The sequence below is a fragment of the Primulina tabacum genome, chromosome 14 (genome assembly GCF_025594145.1).
Source record: "Primulina tabacum isolate GXHZ01 chromosome 14, ASM2559414v2, whole genome shotgun sequence".
Taxonomy (NCBI): Eukaryota; Viridiplantae; Streptophyta; class Magnoliopsida; order Lamiales; family Gesneriaceae; genus Primulina; species Primulina tabacum.
This window is the reverse complement of record NC_134563.1, coordinates 37,226,187-37,245,527: the sequence shown is the minus strand read 5'-3', so window position 1 is coordinate 37,245,527 and position 19,341 is coordinate 37,226,187. Positions and strand designations below refer to the sequence as shown.

Sequence of the window (19,341 nt, the reverse complement as noted above, 5' to 3'; positions counted from 1 at the left end):
TATAAAAAAAAATAAAAATAAAAATTTTATATTTAAGTTTATTTTTAAATAAACAGATTTTTTATTTTGAGGGAAGGATATCAAACCCAGAGAGGGGAGCCACCTAATCTGACGGGTGAGACCACTGGGCTACAAGGTCCGTCTCAAAATAAACAGATTTGTATCTAAAAATACTTTAATGATTTTATATATTATTAATATAAAAAGATATTTAAAAGTTGATTTGTAGATGAAGTTAACAGCCAACTCCCGCGCGATATCTTCATTATGAGTAGCAGTTGCACTTTCCGAACTCAGTGTATTCCAATTCTGCTTCTTCTACTGGATTCAGTTTTCTTTTGCACAAGAAATAAAGAGTGGAGATGTCCAGAGGCACTGCACACGGACGGCTGACTACAGAGCGCAAACTTTGGCGTAAGGACCATCCCCATGTCAGTATTTATTCCGATCCATGCATGCATGTAAATGATCGATGCTTTGGCATTTTACCTAATGTGAGTCTGTTCACCTGCATTTTCTCAGTTTACTCGACATATTTTATCTTTGTGGGGGATAAAGAAATCATGTTGCTAATTTAGGGATTCTTGGGTTTGGTAGACGTTGCTGCTTTTAATTGATTTTGATCTTAATTTTTTAATATTATATTATATGTACACCCCACGAACACCTGCACATGACGGACTGATCATTGTTCTGCTGATCGGTTGCAGAATGGGGTTTATTTGTTTCTGACTGTTGGCATCAGGTTATAGTATGTTTGGTGTGAAAAATATGATATTTGTTTTTGTTGGGATCTAAACTATCAAAGATCAAACTAATTTGAGAGAAAAATCAATCTATTCAACTCATAGATTTAATCTACAGAAATAAATAAAAACTCTCAGATCTCGCAGCACTCTCAAGGCTCTCCTTCACTTGGGATTAAGATTCCTCAACAGGGAATGGAATAATTTAAACAACGAGCTGAAGCCTCTATTTATAGAGGATATTCTGCACATGTTAATTGGTATGAATGGACGATGGCAGCCATTGGAGAATCAACAATAGCTGCACTTACCGTGGACCTTCTAGATGGTGGCTGGAGATTTCCAATTTGAGTTCTTCAATTCTCCCCCTCCAGTCATATCCAAAACAAGCATTCCCAGCTATGTCTCTGCATAGCTCTAACTTTTCTCGCGTTACCACTTTTGTCAACATATCTGCTGGATTCTCCTTCGTATGAATCTTAACTAGTCTCAACAGTTGTCGATCCATAACTTCACGTATCCAATGATATCGAATATCAATATGCTTTGTACGGGAATGGTACATGGAGTTCTTGCTTAAGTCTAGAGCACTTTGACTGTCACAATGTACCTTGTACTCTTTCTGCTTGATTCCAAGTTCTTGAAGATATCGCTTTAGCCACAACATTTCTTTCCCAGCTTCAGCGACAGCAATATACTCTGCTTCTGTTGTGGATAAAGCAACACACTTCTGTAGTTGTGACTGCCATGAGACAGCTCCCCCCGCGAAAGTGTAGATATATCCTGAAGTAGATTTGCTACTATCAATATCTCCGGCCATATCTGCATCCGTATAGCCCTCCAATATTGGATCAGCTCCTCCGTAACAAAGACATAATTTAGTAGTACCCTTTAGATACCTGAGAATCCACTTTACTGCCTCCCAATGCTGCTTCCCAGGGTTGGAGAGAAAACGACTCACCTTTCCCACTGCATGAGCAATATATGGCCTTGTGCATACCATTGCATACATCAAACTTCCAACAGCTGAAGAATATGGTATTGATGACATTTCCCCGATCTCTTTCTTGGATAAAGGACATGCACTCTTGCTCATCTTGAAATGATTGGCAAGTGGAATGCTGACTGGTTTGGCGTTGTTCATGTTGAACCTCTCGAGCACACGTTCAATGTACTTCTCCTGAGATAACCATAACCGTTGGTTGTTTCTGTCTCGAACAATCTGCATTCCCAAAATCTGTTGAGCTGGTCCTAAGTCCTTCATTTCAAAAAACTTAGAGAGTTCATTCTTCAACTGACTAATCTTCGTTGCATCCTTTCCCACGATCATAATATCGTCTACATAACTCCCGTCTGAAAATTTCTTAATGTAAACGCACTCATCTGCAACAGTTTTCTTATAGCCTTGACTTGCCATGCATGAGTCAAACTTCTTGTACCACTGCCTTGGTGCCTGCTTTAGACCGTACAAGCTTTTCTTAAGCTTGCAAACGAGGTTATCACCTGAAACCTCAAAACCTTCTGGCTGCTCCATATAGATTTCTTCTTTTAAATCTCCGTGAAGAAAAGCTGTCTTCACGTCCATCTGTTCAAGCTTCAAGTTCATACTTTCTACCAAGCCAAGTATAACTCGGATTGAGGTCATCTTGACTACTGGTGAAAATATCTCATCAAAGTCAATTCCTTTCTTCTGTTGGAATCCTTTGACTACCAATCGTGCTTTGTATTTCACCACTTGTCCGCTGCCATCTTTCTTCATCTTGAACACCCATTTGTTTCTTAGTGCCTTCTTCCCTTTTGGAAGTTCTACGATCTCATAAGTGTGATTCTTCTGCAGAGATTACATCTCATCTTGCATTGCTGACAACCATGTTTCTTTGTCCTTATGAGATAGTGCTTCTTGGAAACTCTCTGGTTCTCCATCTTCAGTAAGCAGAAGGTACTCGGATTCCGTATATCTTCTAGATGGAATCCGTCCTCATTCAGACCTACGAACTTCTGGAATAGTCTGAGAAGATTCACCATCATCTGGGCCTTGTGATGATCCTGGAACATCTGGTGGAGTGGGTTGTGGCTCCCCCTGCTCAACACCCCTTTCTTCCTCAGCTTCTGCTTCTGGCATGTATTCTGTCACTATATCGAACGCGTTTAGTGCTGCATCTGAATTTAGAGCACCAACATTTGACTTCTGAGACATTGTAGGTTTTTCAATGTCTTCTATTGTCTGGCTTTCATGGAACACAATGTCCCTGCGAAAGTGTAGATATATCCTGAAGTAGATTTGCTACTATCAATATCTCCGGCCATATCTGCATCCGTATAGCCCTCCAATATTGGATCAGCTCCTCCGTAACAAAGACATAATTTAGTAGTACCCTTTAGATACCTGAGAATCCACTTTACTGCCTCCCAATGCTGCTTCCCAGGGTTGGAGAGAAAACGACTCACCTTTCCCACTGCATGAGCAATATATGGCCTTGTGCATACCATTGCATACATCAAACTTCCAACAGCTGAAGAATATGGTATTGATGACATTTCCCCGATCTCTTTCTTGGATAAAGGACATGCACTCTTGCTCATCTTGAAATGATTGGCAAGTGGAATGCTGACTGGTTTGGCGTTGTTCATGTTGAACCTCTCGAGCACACGTTCAATGTACTTCTCCTGAGATAACCATAACCGTTGGTTGTTTCTGTCTCGAACAATCTGCATTCCCAAAATCTGTTGAGCTGGTCCTAAGTCCTTCATTTCAAAAAACTTAGAGAGTTCATTCTTCAACTGACTAATCTTCGTTGCATCCTTTCCCACGATCATAATATCGTCTACATAACTCCCGTCTGAAAATTTCTTAATGTAAACGCACTCATCTGCAACAGTTTTCTTATAGCCTTGACTTGCCATGCATGAGTCAAACTTCTTGTACCACTGCCTTGGTGCCTGCTTTAGACCGTACAAGCTTTTCTTAAGCTTGCAAACGAGGTTATCACCTGAAACCTCAAAACCTTCTGGCTGCTCCATATAGATTTCTTCTTTTAAATCTCCGTGAAGAAAAGCTGTCTTCACGTCCATCTGTTCAAGCTTCAAGTTCATACTTTCTACCAAGCCAAGTATAACTCGGATTGAGGTCATCTTGACTACTGGTGAAAATATCTCATCAAAGTCAATTCCTTTCTTCTGTTGGAATCCTTTGACTACCAATCGTGCTTTGTATTTCACCACTTGTCCGCTGCCATCTTTCTTCATCTTGAACACCCATTTGTTTCTTAGTGCCTTCTTCCCTTTTGGAAGTTCTACGATCTCATAAGTGTGATTCTTCTGCAGAGATTACATCTCATCTTGCATTGCTGACAACCATGTTTCTTTGTCCTTATGAGATAGTGCTTCTTGGAAACTCTCTGGTTCTCCATCTTCAGTAAGCAGAAGGTACTCGGATTCCGTATATCTTCTAGATGGAATCCGTCCTCATTCAGACCTACGAACTTCTGGAATAGTCTGAGAAGATTCACCATCATCTGGGCCTTGTGATGATCCTGGAACATCTGGTGGAGTGGGTTGTGGCTCCCCCTGCTCAACACCCCTTTCTTCCTCAGCTTCTGCTTCTGGCATGTATTCTGTCACTATATCGAACGCGTTTAGTGCTGCATCTGAATTTAGAGCACCAACATTTGACTTCTGAGACATTGTAGGTTTTTCAATGTCTTCTATTGTCTGGCTTTCATGGAACACAATGTCCCTGCTTCTGATCACCTTTTTCTCCTTTGGATCCCATAGTCTGTATCCAAATTCTTCATCTCCATAGCCAATGAAAATGCATGGAGTGGTCCTTGCATCAAGTTTTTGTCTGAGCTCCTTGGATACATGTGCGTACGCCAAACATCCAAATACTCTTAAGTGTGAGTATGATGGATCCTTTCCAGACCACAGTTTCTCCGGAACTTCAAATTTCAGTGGTACTGATGGTGATCTGTTGATCAGGTAACAGGCGGTTCTGGCTGCTTCTCCCCAGAATGACTTTGGCAGTTTAGCCATACTGAGCATACTCCGAACACGTTCCATGATTGTCCGGTTCATTCTTTCGGCTACACCGTTGTGTTGAGGGGTGCGAGGGACCGTCTTCTCATGTCGAATGCCGTATGTTTTGCAATACGCATCGAACACCTTGGAAGTGTATTCGCCTCCATTATCTGACCGGAGACACTTCAATTTCTTCCCAGTCTCACGTTCTACCATGACATGAAACATTTTGAAGTATTCGAATACCTGGTCCTTCGTTTTCAGGAAATGGACCCACACCTTTCGAGAAGCATCATCAATGAAAGTCAGAAAATATTTATTTCCGCCTAGTGATTCATCCTCCAGGGGACCGCAAACGTCAGAGTGTACCAGACTGAGCAACTCTGATCTTCTCGTTGAATAGGAACTAAATGAGACTCTGTGCTGCTTACCAAATAGACAATGAATACAAGGATCTGGCGCAGCATCTTTGTCAACGATGATAAGCTCTTTCTTTATTAGAGTAGACAACCCTTTCTCACTCATATGGCCGAGTCTCTGGTGCCACAAATTTTGAGAACCCTCCTTCTCAGCTATGTTGAGGGTGTCTGTACATATCTTCATGTGAGTCTTGTACAGTGTGCCAAAAATGTGTCCTCGAGCGAATATCAAAGCACCCTTTGACATCTTCCATGTGCCATTGCTGAAATGATTATCATAGCCCTGGTTGTCAAGAGCTATTCCAGAAAGAAGATTGAGCCGAAGATCTGGCACATGTCTGACATCTTTCAAAGTGATTGTACTTCCAACACTTGTCTTTATTTGGATATCTCCAATTCCTACAATCCCAGAGGAACTGCAATTTCCCATCTTCATTGCTCCAAAGTCACCAGCTTTGTATGTCATGAAGTATTCCTTGTGCGAAATCACGTGGTAGGAAGCTGCAGTATCTACCACCCATTATGTGTCTTCTTTTGAAACGTGAAGGCATGTCTCATTATGGGTCGAACAGAACGCTACATCTCCAGGAATGATGACTAGCGTTTCTCCACCCTTGTTCTTCGACGGGGAACTGCTCTGGCCTTGCTCCTCTAGCCATTTGTAGCAATTCTTCTTCATATGACCCTCTATTCCACAGTGATGACATTTATACGAAAGTTTTCTGCCATCGGTGGATCTGCCTCTGCTTTTGCTTCTGCCTCTCCATTTGCCTTTACCCCTTTGTTGTTTCTCTTGTTGTCTTCCTCGGGGCTCTGTGACAAGAGCATGAGTCTGGTCTGTGCTCATATCCTTTCTCCTGGCCTCCTCGTTGAACAGGGCATCCTTAACCATGGACATGGTAAGTTTGCCATCTGGAGCCGAGTTGCTGAGAGAAACTACAAGTGTTTCTCAGTTATCAGGAAGCGAACTGAGAAGTAGGAGTGCCTGCATCTCATCTCCAAGCGGCATCTCTACAGACGATAATTGATTTACCAGACTCTGGTACTCACTGGTATGCTCGGCAACATAAGTTCCACTTTTGAACTTCATATTGACTAACCGCCTCATCAACAGGGCTTTATTCCGAGCGGTCTTGGCCTTGTACATGTCCTCCAGCTTCTTCCAGAGAGCATATGCGTCTGTCTCCTGTGCAACATGGTGGAAGACACTATGATCAATCCATTGTCGGATTTGACCAATAGATTTCCGGTTTAATTTCCTTCACTCTCACACTTTGGTTGGATCAGGATTTTCACCTTTCAATTCTACGGGATCGAAAAAATCTTTACACCTGAGGAGATCTTCCATCCGAGGTTTCCACAGCGTGTAGTTGGTTGCCTTGAGCATAATCATAGCTCCAGAATATGATGTTGACTCTTCTGTGGTCATCTTCAATATTTATTTATCAAAATAGGAGCTGAATCTCGTAAAACGGAGTACACCGTTGTGTCCGGAACGGCCGAAAATGGTGGAATAGGCACTTCGGGGTCAAAAATTCTATTGGTGAAAATTTTGGGATCACTATATAACTTTCTGATAGTTAAGGGGTCTCTAAGTCATTACCAAAATTTCAGGGGCCATTATGTACTTTAGAAAAGATAAATGACCATTTTGAAACGAGCAGAAAATATAAGGACCAAAATGCAATTTTCAGAAAATTGAATAGTGCTGATGACGTGGCACTGACTGGACGCTTACGTGGCAATGACGTGGCGCTGACTGGACGCTTACGTGGCAATGACGTGGCGGGCACCGTTCATCATCTTCTTCGTAAAAAACTTTTGAAAAATCACAGAAAATTCGTTTGATGTCCGATTTTCGATCTGAAAATACCGGTAGACTCGTGGGAACGAGGGCTACGTCGTGGTATAATCAAAACAAGATTTCAGACACTTTCACGAAATCGAATTTTTCACAGAGAGCTCTCATTTGATGGCTAATACCTCTAACCAGGCTCTGATACCACTTGTTGGGAATTAAACTATCAAAGATCAAATTAATTTAAGAGAAAAATCAATCTATTCAATTCATAGATTTAATTTACAGAAAGAAATAAAAACTCTCAGATCTCACAGCACTCTCAAAGCTCTCCTCTACTTGGGATTAGGATTCCTCAACTGGGAATGGAACAATTTAAACAACGAGCTGAAGCCTCTATTTATAGAGGATATTCTGCACATGTTAATTGGTATGAATGGACGATGGCAGCCATTGGAGAATCAACAATAGCTACACCTACCGTCGACCTTCTAGATGGTGGCTGGAGATTTCCAATTTGAGTTCTTCAGGTTTTCTTGATAAAAATGTTAGATTTTTGCATCTTGCTCTTTTTATCTTGTGTTTTCGGTGATTGAATTGCTTTGGATTCTCCATCAAGATTTAATCAATTTAGTGATCTTTTATCGGGTCTGATTCATTTTCTGCAGTCCCAGTAAACTGTTCCTTGTTCCTGCTATTGTTGTTCCATTCAAGTATTCCTATCATAAATGCCAACAAAAATCTTTACCATCATGTCAATATTCATTCCATTTTGTTGATGATTATTTGAAACATTTGCCACGACTTGCTCATGTTCGTCTATCTCCCCACCTCTTATCGATTATATAACTCATGGAGAGTCGTAAAGAGGCATATTCGACCTGAGAAGCATAATATTGTTTGAAGCGGAAAGCATTGGTATGGAACCAAAAATCACGTGCAAGAAAAATTGAAAATAAACATATGAATCTCACACTATAAAAATACTTGTTGACAGTATGAAAGGCTGATATTTTTGTTGTAGACCGATTGGGAAGGTGGCTACTTTCCTATAACGTTATATTTCAGTGAAGAATACCCATTGACAAATCCCACATGCAAGTTCCCGGCCTCCTGGTTTCTTTCATCCTAATGTGTATCCATCTGGAACAGTATCTCTCTCTATCCAGGATGAGGGCCATGTAAGTATACGCTACAGCTAGTGGTGGAAACCATTTGCGTTGTTTTATATCTTCCATCGGAATCGAATTATGCAGACTGACTCCATATTGCGAAATCGGTTTTCATATCGTTTAGCGTGAAGCAAATTCTAGTCGCTATTCAAAATTTGCAGGAAAACCCGAAGCCAGATAATGCAGCACAATCTCAGAGCAAACAGATTTTGTCTGAGGTGATCAAGTTCGTTGCTTTTGTACAGCTTTTCGTACGTTTCTCAGATAAAATTTAGTTTATAATGTTGTTGTTTTTTGCCAGCAACCTAATGAGTACAGCAGAAGGGTGCGAGAACAAGCCAGCCGATATCCACCTCCGGTTTAATGTTACTGTCTCTTTGATACGTGATCACACTCAACTCGTCTTTCTACATGAACATCAGAAACATTTAGAATACTGAAATTTGGTCCTTGGCCTATACTCGAATATGAAATGCAAATGTTGCTTGCTGACTTTTGTCGATAATTTTGTTGCTTAATACGAGAGCTTATGAAAAAACATTGTTGAAGAAGAGAACTATCCCTCTACACAAACTAACCCCCAAAATTTCTCCTCCCTTTCCCTTTACATTCAATGATATTATGTACATGTGCATGCATATATACACCTTATATCTCTGTACTAAATATTTGAAGATCCGAAGGCGTCTGATCTCGAGTGAATAATCTACTTTCGAGTTTGCTAGCAAGCACCTTTCCCTGCATCTACGAAATTCCACAACTACTGATGTGTGGCAGCATATGGAGATCGTCCCGTACTATCCAAGACAATTTCAAACAAATCACCCTCAGATTCCATGTCATATTCTAAACCTTTAATACTATTCACTGTGTTATTATTGCTTCTCATGGCACTCCGTTGTAGCCACTGCGAATCGATCCTCCCCATCGAGAAAAGCTCCCTGCTATCTTCATATCCCAAGGACGGAGAATTTCCTAACATTGGTCCAATGAAGCATGGATTCGGAGTCCTGTGCCTATTTCCAGGCAAAAATTTAAATGGGCTCTGTCCAAGGTTGACAAGAACTGTGATATCCGTGTTTGCTGCCATTGTTGGATAGAGTGGAGAGCTGAATTCCTCTGTCTTGCAATGGATTTCATGTACTAACTGTGAATCAGACGTGAAGAATACTTTCTTCTGGCTTGGATTGTAGCCACAGCCTATCACCTTTCCTGTTCTTGCATAGTCTTCTTTTCCGGAATCAAACACGAGTTTAACCCCTGAGAAAAGTGAGTCAAGAACGTAAAATGAGTGATTGATTGATACCCTTTTGATGCTAGTTGATGTAAATGAACCAGAAATCTAAATAAGATGAAAAAATCCCAATAATAGACCCAGAAAAATACCATCAAGATAAACAGAGCCACTGGAATTGAAACTAATAGACCCAGGATAGCTTCCTGGAACTTTCAAGGGAATAGTGCCGCCTCCCGTGAATCCCACAGAAAGCAAAACAATTTCAGTTTTGCCATCCTTTTTCCCACCAAGTTTCATATCTTCAATCTTGTTTCTACCGCTGACATGATTCAGAGAATTGGAATTCATTTTCGCATTAAAATCCTCCCCAATGAGCTTAATTTTCTCTCCTTCTGACTTATCTTTCCTCTCCTTTTCAACCAAATGATCATGAATATTTTCATTACAAGATAGAATTGTAATCTCAAAATATGCTTCCTGTGGGAAAGATGAGTTCCCCAAATGTGGACCTGGTAAAGGTAAAGCTGTCCTGATCACAGAGACAGCTCCCATTGAAGAACCAACACTTGCACTAGTTTTCTTCAACCCAGGATTTAATCTAATTTTCTGCATAAAATCTGCTGATCCTTCGCACACTTCCCACGCAATTTCTACATCAAGTGGATCACCTGCGGCACAAACTCCTAAAAGGGACTTCGCAGATTTGACTGAAGGAGAAGAGATTAAGGTTGTAAAAGCAAACCGTGACCATCCGTTTTCCACGGCATCTGTGATCAGAGAAGGGTGATCAGCCCAGTTAAAAATCGGCTTTTTCGTGGAGACCCCGTGTCGTAAAACGTAGTAATTATTTGCCTTCTTGGATGCATCTCTTTCAAGATCGAGATTCATTTGATGAAGCCTGGAAATCCCACTCTGTAAAGATTGATCTCTTTCTTCATCTGAAATGACTGAGTTTTTACGCGCCTTTGGATGGAAGCATCGCCGCAGGATTAGAACAAGGATAAGAACCAGAATTACTGCAGAAACTGCGATCAGAGTTACATGTAACCTTTCAATCATATCCGATTAAATTCACACACGAGAAAAACAGAAAGTAAAAGAAACAATATTTTCCCTTCCTATTTAACTAGCTAGATCTTGAATTGCCTGCAGAAATATCTGTAAAAGGGAAAAAGTAGGCACTGGTAATGAAAACGGGAGAGGTGTGGACTTGGAATGATTCAAGAAAGGACAGCTGCTGGCAAAGAAAGAGAGTAATTTGTTGGAAGCAAAAAAAAAAAAGTCGAGAAAATGGTGAAATGTAACAAAATGCAAAAGTAGGTAAATGATGGTATTTATTAAGTTCGCATTAACCAACACGTTTCTTTATTGACCTTTTATGAAACCCAAAACCGACACCTAATTTTTTTTTCTTGAAGTCAAGTCTTTCTCCATTCATTTCATTTACATTTTCAAAGGCGGGGTGTTGCCTTTTGTTTTATATTAGGCCTTCTAGATGATCAAAATTTTGAGCGGAACCAATTACGTCTTTTAATAGCCTTGAGAAGCATAATTCATCGGATCGATTGTATCGGATTAGACGGAAATCCATTATTTTGAGAAATCCGAAGTGATGTAAAATTTTTAAACGATAGAGTAGTACGTCCTTAGGGGTTTTTTTTTTTCTTTTTTTTTTTGAGAAATTTGTAGAAAGAATACAGTTTTCTATTGTGTATCGACTTTTCCACGTTTGAAGATCATAATATTATTTATAATAATAATAATAATATGTGTCTTTTATTTTCAATGGTCCCTCAACAAATTGAAAATCTCATAATAGTATCTACACATTTAAATCATGACGGGATATTGATATGATTTTAATCCAAATTTTAAACCTTATTAGTGCACTATAATTGGATTATTATATTTGACCGCATTAAACGTGCCTAACATAAAAGGTATTTTTTTTAATTGGTTTCTTGTGAGACGTTCTTCCGAATTTTTATCTATGAGACAAATCAATCTTACCAATATTCACAATAAAAAGTCATGGTTTTAGGACAAAAAGTAAAACTTTTTCATGGATGACCCAAATAAGATATTCTCTCATAAAATACGACCCGTGAGACTGTCTCACATAAGTTTTTGTTTTTTTGCTTTTAGTTTGGACTTTTAAATCATATTTTAGATATTAATAAATATGGAACTTTTCATTCAATAACAACCACCAAAAAAATCTCCATCTTTCCTCGTTACACAACCGATAAAACTCCTTCAATTAAAAAAAAAAAAAAAAACTCTCATAGTCCAACATCATTCAATTTTAAATTTGTTATTTTTATTTTATATATTATTTAATATATTTATTAGTTTGAGATAATTAAATTATAATAAAATCAGAAACACCGTTGTTGCATTTTAGCTCATCCTAAATAAACTCAAACTTTTAAAGTTTTAAACTTCAACTCGACACTTTATGCACTTTTTACAACCTTAATAATACACGTTGAAAATTTCTTTACAAAATACAAAAAAGAAAAAAGAAATAAAACAACAATGATTCGAAAACTCTATTTCTGGTCAAAAAGCCTCTCGTAATTTAATATTTTTTATATATAAAAATGGTATTAAATGTTGACATAATTTTGATTTTTTTTTTCTCTGATTAGTCAAATTTCAGAATTATAAGATAAATTTACTTATTTTAAAACTTTTAATTTTTTTTATTTTACATAAGTGAGATAATATAGTTATACCCAACACTATGTCACCAATGATCATCGCCACCTCAGTTTGCTTTGACAAAAATGGAAAAATATTACAAAAGAAACAAAATTATCGAATTAAGACATAAATTTGATTAGTTAGATAAGCAAAATCATAATTATGCCAAATTTTATGACCCATTTTGCTCTTTTCTTTATGAAAAAGTACTAAAAATCCCAGTTATAGTACACTTAAGCTAAATTTTAAAATTGAACGAGAAACTAGCAGAGATGAAGTAAATGGTAGGACTCGATGCAATTGGCATCTATTTTGGTAAACATGCTTCTATTTTTGTTAAAATGTTATTTTATTCAACATGTGTAATTTCTTTCTTCACGATATGATTAAATGTTAGTATTTGGATAATCAACGTATATGTTTTTTTCATAAAAATTCACAATAAAATATAGACTAACCTCTGCTTGATAAATGTAATTGCTTTGAAAGTTACTGTTCTTGCATCCTTGAATGAGATATTATTGATGTGATCTCGGTAAATCGAGTGAGCTGGATCGGGCAATTTATTGGATCGAGTATAAAATTAATGAAGGATTAGAGCACAACGAAATGTGTCCAAACCAGATGCTTTTTTCCCTGGAAAGCTGGTGCTGATCTGCACACACGAAGATAATCACGTGAATGAGCGTCAGAGAGGTGTCCGACGTGGTCATTCCGATGCTAAAGTTAGCAGGTGAACGAAGAGAACCAATGTAGTAAAGAGAATATTGTGTCAATGGTGTATGAAATTTTAGAGAGTAAATGATGTAGACAATATATATGTGAATGAATATTTTAAATGTTAAACAAACCTGATATTTATAGCAAGAAATTCAATGATGAGTTTGTATTCAGTATCCACTTATTAATTATGGCAATATGGTTGTTTATACCCTGCTTTTGAACACCAACTTCTCTTACACGCCAAACTGTCCCTTTCGTCATGTCAAATCCATATGATTTTGACGGTAATGATTACCAAGATAAGGTATCACATGCTTGTGCACTCGGGTGCGATGCTATTATCGAGGTAACCTAGGTAGAGGGCCATCATCCGAGAATTCGTCTGAAAGCCCAAGCCTCTGGTAGCCCGAGGAGATGATGTATCGGACAATCATCTGCTAGGCTGGTATCATATCGGCCCAAAGTTTTTCATGACCTAATCCATGATCCGCGATCATTCAGAACCCATGACACGGGCCTCCCCGGAGGGTATCAATTATGTTGCTGAAATTGTGACCATGGTTACTAAAATATGGGAACAAATTTGGAGAAATGAAGGCAAATTAAGCAACATACTTTTTTGAGACTAGTGTTGGTAGTTTTTTGTCGTAGGCATTAGAAAACATATTATTATATTATTATGTTTATTATTATGGTAGTTTTTTTTTTGGTAACATTAATTTCAACAAGCCCGATAATTTTTAATATATATACGCATTTGTCCAGAAAAATAAAAGATTAAAATACTAATTAAAACATCAAAACAATCGGAGAAAAGATAATGCTTGGCATGGAGACAATAAGACATACTTCCCTATTTCAATGTACGAAAAAAAATATAAATTTTAAAAAAATGAACGGTGGAATAAAATGCAATCTCTAACCAATAAGATGGTATTTAGTAATTTATATTTCTGAAATTTTTGAAAAAAAATAAAATAATCAGTAGCATGATCACATATTTACGCTAGTCAAACGTTTTAGAGTACTTTAAAAATAAAATTATCATAATGTTTTATAAATGGGTGACATCATCCACATCCATCCCTTATATTGAATAATTACCCACATAAAATTATTGCGCACATATAAATTTAATGAGCCACCACAGATCACTTCATTAAAAAAAATCCAATAAAATACATTTAAAAATCGCACCAATAATTAACAAACATTGGGGGACTAGTCGATCTAAAACGAGTATTTATTATCTAATCAACTCAATGAAATTAAATAATGGTTATAGATTTTTTAAAATAAAAAATTAAAATATGATAGAAACAATCATATAATAGCTTAGAGTATAATTTTTTTAATTTAAATATATTCATATTTTTCCCAAATTCTATTTTGTTTATTGAGTATCGATAAAACTAGTGTATTAAAAACAAATTATATATATATATATATATATAGGCACTCTATCAATGTCATAAGATGTTAGTGAGAACATATCATAGAACGTCATATCGACTGTCCTCTTACATACTATTGCATTAAATGTTTCGACGATGTTCACTCAAACATCTTGCCACGTTTGGTTTTTTTTACGTTCGAGGACATGTTTCGAGAGCATCGACTAAAAATTTAATACAACAATGTGAGATAATGTAACGTAACATGATATGTTCATGTGCCCACCAACAGGTGAGTATATACACACACATACACGGTTCTCGAAATGGAGAACGAATGGGAATTCATAAATTGGACCTGTACTATTTTTAAATTTATATGGCCGCACTACGAAACAGACCCAAACCAAAAATTGGGCCAATTAAATACACATATTGGACTAGCAGCTAGCCCGGCCATTGGGCCTAAACTTCAAACAGAAGATGACATGCTTAGAATCAATCAGTTGTAACCTATCAATGCCATTTTGGCATATTGTTTATCTCAGTCTTAAACGTAATAATCTCTAGTCGTGCTAGATTGATATTACCTTACGTTTGGATTTGAGATAGCATTCGAAGGAATAACTTGAAATGACTTTGTATTTTGATCAATTTGAAATCTACTACTATGACTTACAAAATAATTAAGCGATATTTGAAATTCATTTTCGAATGGATTTATCCAAATAAATCAATAAATTTGAAATAATTAACTTCAAATCTATTAATACAAATGAAACCATAAATTATACAATCAGACAAGAGAAATATATAACATTTTCTTATTTGGATTTTTTGCTGGATAATTTATATAGGTGATATGTTGAAATGCCGACGTAACCTTTCACGATCGTGATGATGATTTAAGAACCAATTTTCTGTATATGATGAATAACTTATAATGGTATCTTCCGATAATTTCTTGTAAACTTCATACAACACTGTTAATTGTCCCACATCGGTTGGATAAATAACCTTGAAGTTGTATATATGGGCTTGGACAATTCTCCCCCCTTGAGCTAGCTTTTGGGGTTGAGTTAGGTCCAAGTTCCATTCTTAACATGGTATCAGAGCCCGGGTTCCAACGTTATGTGTTGGACTGCCTATAATTAGGCCACCCGTTCTGCCCATAATTGGGTCATTTGTAAACCCCACGCTCCAGATGTTCATTCCTGGGCATGAGAGGGGTGTGTTAATTGTCCCACATCGGTTGGATAAATAACCTTGGAGTTGTATATATGGGCTTGGACAATCCTCCCCCCTTGAGCTAGCTTTTGGGGTTGAGTTAGGTCCAAGTTCCATTCTTAACAAACACTTGTCAATTCATAAGGTGTCTTATATATCTAACATCGGTTGGATTAAATCATTGAGAGTTGTGTATATGAACTTGGACAATCATCCCTCTTGAGTTAGCTTTCGGGGTTGAGTCAGGTTCAAGTCTCAGTCTTAACATGATAACAGATCCAATGTTGACCTTTATGTTTTGGATAATGTCTTGAAAAATTTCACACTCCAGTTGTTCGTTTTTGAACGTGATGGAGATATGTTCAATATCTCATATCGACTTAATTAAGTTCTTGAAACTTGTATATATGAACTTGAAAAATCATGTCTCTTGAATTAGATTTTGAAGTTGATCAGTTATGTCTAAATTTCAATCTTTTTAACATTTTTAATCATGCTTATATCCTTGTTATGATGAAAGTACTAGTCTTCTTGGGTCTTTCGGGAAAATATAATTATCACAAAGCATATGTATGGAGAATTTGGTGCAAGGTAATAAAGAGAGGAAATCTGCATGTTTAGTTTTATATATTTAACTATTTGCAATTTTGATCATCTATTTTGTCAAATTTCAGTATCTTTTAATTTTTGGGCAATTTTAGTACATTTTCATCGAGTGAAAATGATTAAAATTACAAAAAACAAAGATATCAGACAAAAATTGAAATTTGACAACAAAGAAAACCCAAATTGCAAATAGATAAAAATGTAGAACCAAAAGTGAATTTTCCCTAATAAATAGTATGCCTTTATTTAAGGAAATGTTTTCTATTGTAAATCGATCGATCTCATATCATGTAGAAAGGTATATGTTGTGTTATATTTTAGTTTGGATTCTAATATTTTATGGTATTACATAGAGTTTACGAGTTAAAAGTAAATTTTATTGAGTTGGAATATAAATATGAACAATGTATCGATTCGACTGATGTGCTTGTCTACTTACTTATTTGTTTATTTTTTCATTTCCTCTTTAAATATTTCTCTTTAATAAATAAATAAATGTTTTTTTTAAAATTTTTCTTGGTATGCAGGGTCCGGTGTAACTTGACCACGCCTTGTACTGGACTGGTCTGCCGACAAATTAAGACGTGGAGGGCATTATCGGGAGAAAGCAGAAATATCATCATCAAAATTGGACAAAATAGGTACGAGGGTTGGAAATGGGCTTATCTTTCTTGGAATTTAAAGGGTTTTTAATCTTTGTTGATTGATGTAAGATGTTAGCCAATAACTCCCATATGTTATTTCCCTCCAGAATTTTTTCGATATATAATATTATTTAAAAAACCCGATATACCATACCGAACTGGACCTAACGTCCTCTGATAAGCTGCCGGCGAGTTGCTTATGTTTTGTGGCACTATAGTAGACGTTTTAAAAAATAAATAGTCAGCTGGCTCTGATGGCATGCACATACATGTTATTATTTTTTATGTTCAGATTTTTGAGAAAATATGATATAAATTATATAATTCAAACATAATGAAAATTTATATTATTGTTTAGATGGCACATGCGTACAACTTTGAAAAAGAAATTAATTTGTCAGCAGAGTTAAAACGAATATGAACCGCAGGTGCGATGGGCATGTTTTCAAATTATCGTCCGATTTTCGGATTTTTCGGCGTGAATGGCCAACTTTCCCCATCAAAAAAAGCAAAGAAGCGTTTAAATATGGAGCAAATTGGCGATAAATGTTTCTTGTGAAATAGAATGAATACGGGTAAATAAAAATTTGGTTTCAAATTTAAATTTATAACATGAAATTGACAGATTTTCCTGTTATCTTATAGTTGAATTTTTTCGAGGTTCCTCGTAGAAAAATTATTTATCTATTAAAAGTTATAGTTGATGATAAACGACAAACCATCTATGTACAATAAAATAAAAATAAATTAGGCAAAGATAATGTATTTCTGCGATAAATCAAATATCCAGGATCTCTCGTCTAGTAAGTCCAATTATTCAATTAGCACGTTTGTCAACGATATCATGCAATATAAAAAGCCAAGAACCGCTGTTCAAATTGAATACGCATAGCCTACTTAATTAGCAAAATAATTAATAAAAGTCATAAAATTTTAATTTTAAATATATATAATATTGAAGAATTGAATCCATGAAAATTAATAAGATTATGAAAAAAAAATTAAATAGTTCTTCTCATCCACCTCAATGTGTCGGTCATCAAATTTTTAAATAATAATAATAGGATCAGACCAATTAGTCTACCATTGTGTTCGAACTGAAAATTAATAAAAAAAATATAAGATATTTAATTATAATAATAAAGAGGTTACGTGTGTGAAGTGGAATAGTTTTCCTATATACGTCAATTTCTCGATATGACTTTCAAACGCCTAATTCTTGTATTGGAAAATTCATTGAATCAGTTTGACTTTCAGAAACCTATTTATATATATATATATATATATATATATGTTAGAAAACCGATGGTGAGACACATAATACTCACTCTCACCACCGCCTTGGTTATAAAAATCGACAAAATTTGGTTTTAAAACCCTATTAAAAATCAGTAAATTTTCAGTTTTTTAATAAATAGATATAAATATTTAGATTTCCAGAAGAAACGAGTTTCACGTACGTCCATTTGAGTTGCACCATTGCGTACGTTTAACCTATCGTAACTTGGATAAAAATTTAGAGATGTTTAAAAGTTAGCAAAAGTTTGTGTGACACGGTCTCTCGGATCGTATTTGTGAGACGGATCTCTTATTTGGGTCATCCATAAAAAAATATTATTTTTTATTCTAAGAGTATTATTTTTTATTGTGAATATCGATATGATTGATCGGTTTCATAGATAAAAATTCGTGAGATCGTCTCGACCTATTCTTCTAAGTTTTGGTTAAAATGTTTTATTAATTAAAAATATATTTGGTAACAATTTACATATCTAGATCCTGAAATTAGTGAAAAGTAAGAGATAGAGATGAGTTTGATGGGAAAATATTTGAAACGAGATACTGTATGTCGACCAAAACCGTAGAAATAATACTCTATCAGACGACTTGGCGGCCGATACTGCCTCTCTCCATAGACTCTCACACCGCTGCAACGTTTCACTCTTAAAACAAATAAAATAATAAAACAATGTTTACGAAATTACACATAATCATAATTAAATATATCATATATTATTTTCACTTCCAAAAAAATATTATGAAAGTACACAATCATATTTTTAAAAATATCATACATTATTCGCATTTCAATGAATAATTTGTGGGAAAATAATTTTTTAAGTCTCCTAATTTTTCATTAACTTCTTAAATGTTAGTTCTAGTATTTTAATTTTTATTTATAGCTGTTATAATCCAATTATTGACATGACATATAATAAATTAAGGTGTCTCTCATCATTGTTCGATGTGTCAAGTCAGTTTTAGGTGAAATAGCTAGGAATAAAATAATTTTTGAAAATAATGTTAGTGCATTAAAACCAAACTGTGAAATTTTAATAAATAAAAATATAAATTTTCCCTTAATTTTTTTAAATTTATTCCTTACGTGAATTTAATGTGATCGAGCACGCATCACATGTGATGACCACAGTTAAATCAGAAGGAAGTGAATAAGTTAAGGTAGCTGTGGATCATCCATTTTACAAAATTTGTATATTTTATTAATTATTTATGTAATATAAGCGTAAAATTATATAATTGTAATTTTTAATAATGATTATCTTATAATGACATGTATGCAATGAAGCCCTTCCACTCCGCTCTCATATATATATATAATATATATATATATATATATATATATATATATAC

General features: G+C 35.9%; 1 protein-coding gene across 1 annotated transcript; it reads right to left on the bottom strand.

The window, feature by feature from the left end:
• Nucleotides 1-8,622: 8,622 nt before the first annotated feature.
• On the bottom strand, nt 8,623-10,690 carry LOC142525056 (uncharacterized). The gene is made up of 2 exons (XM_075629228.1): nt 9,539-10,690; nt 8,623-9,412 (listed from the first exon to the last, which is right to left on the bottom strand). Exons 1-2 carry the CDS (start codon nt 10,446-10,448, stop codon nt 8,913-8,915), a joined length of 1,410 nt encoding a protein of 469 aa, XP_075485343.1. The 5' UTR covers nt 10,449-10,690; the 3' UTR covers nt 8,623-8,912.
• Nucleotides 10,691-19,341: the final 8,651 nt, after the last annotated feature.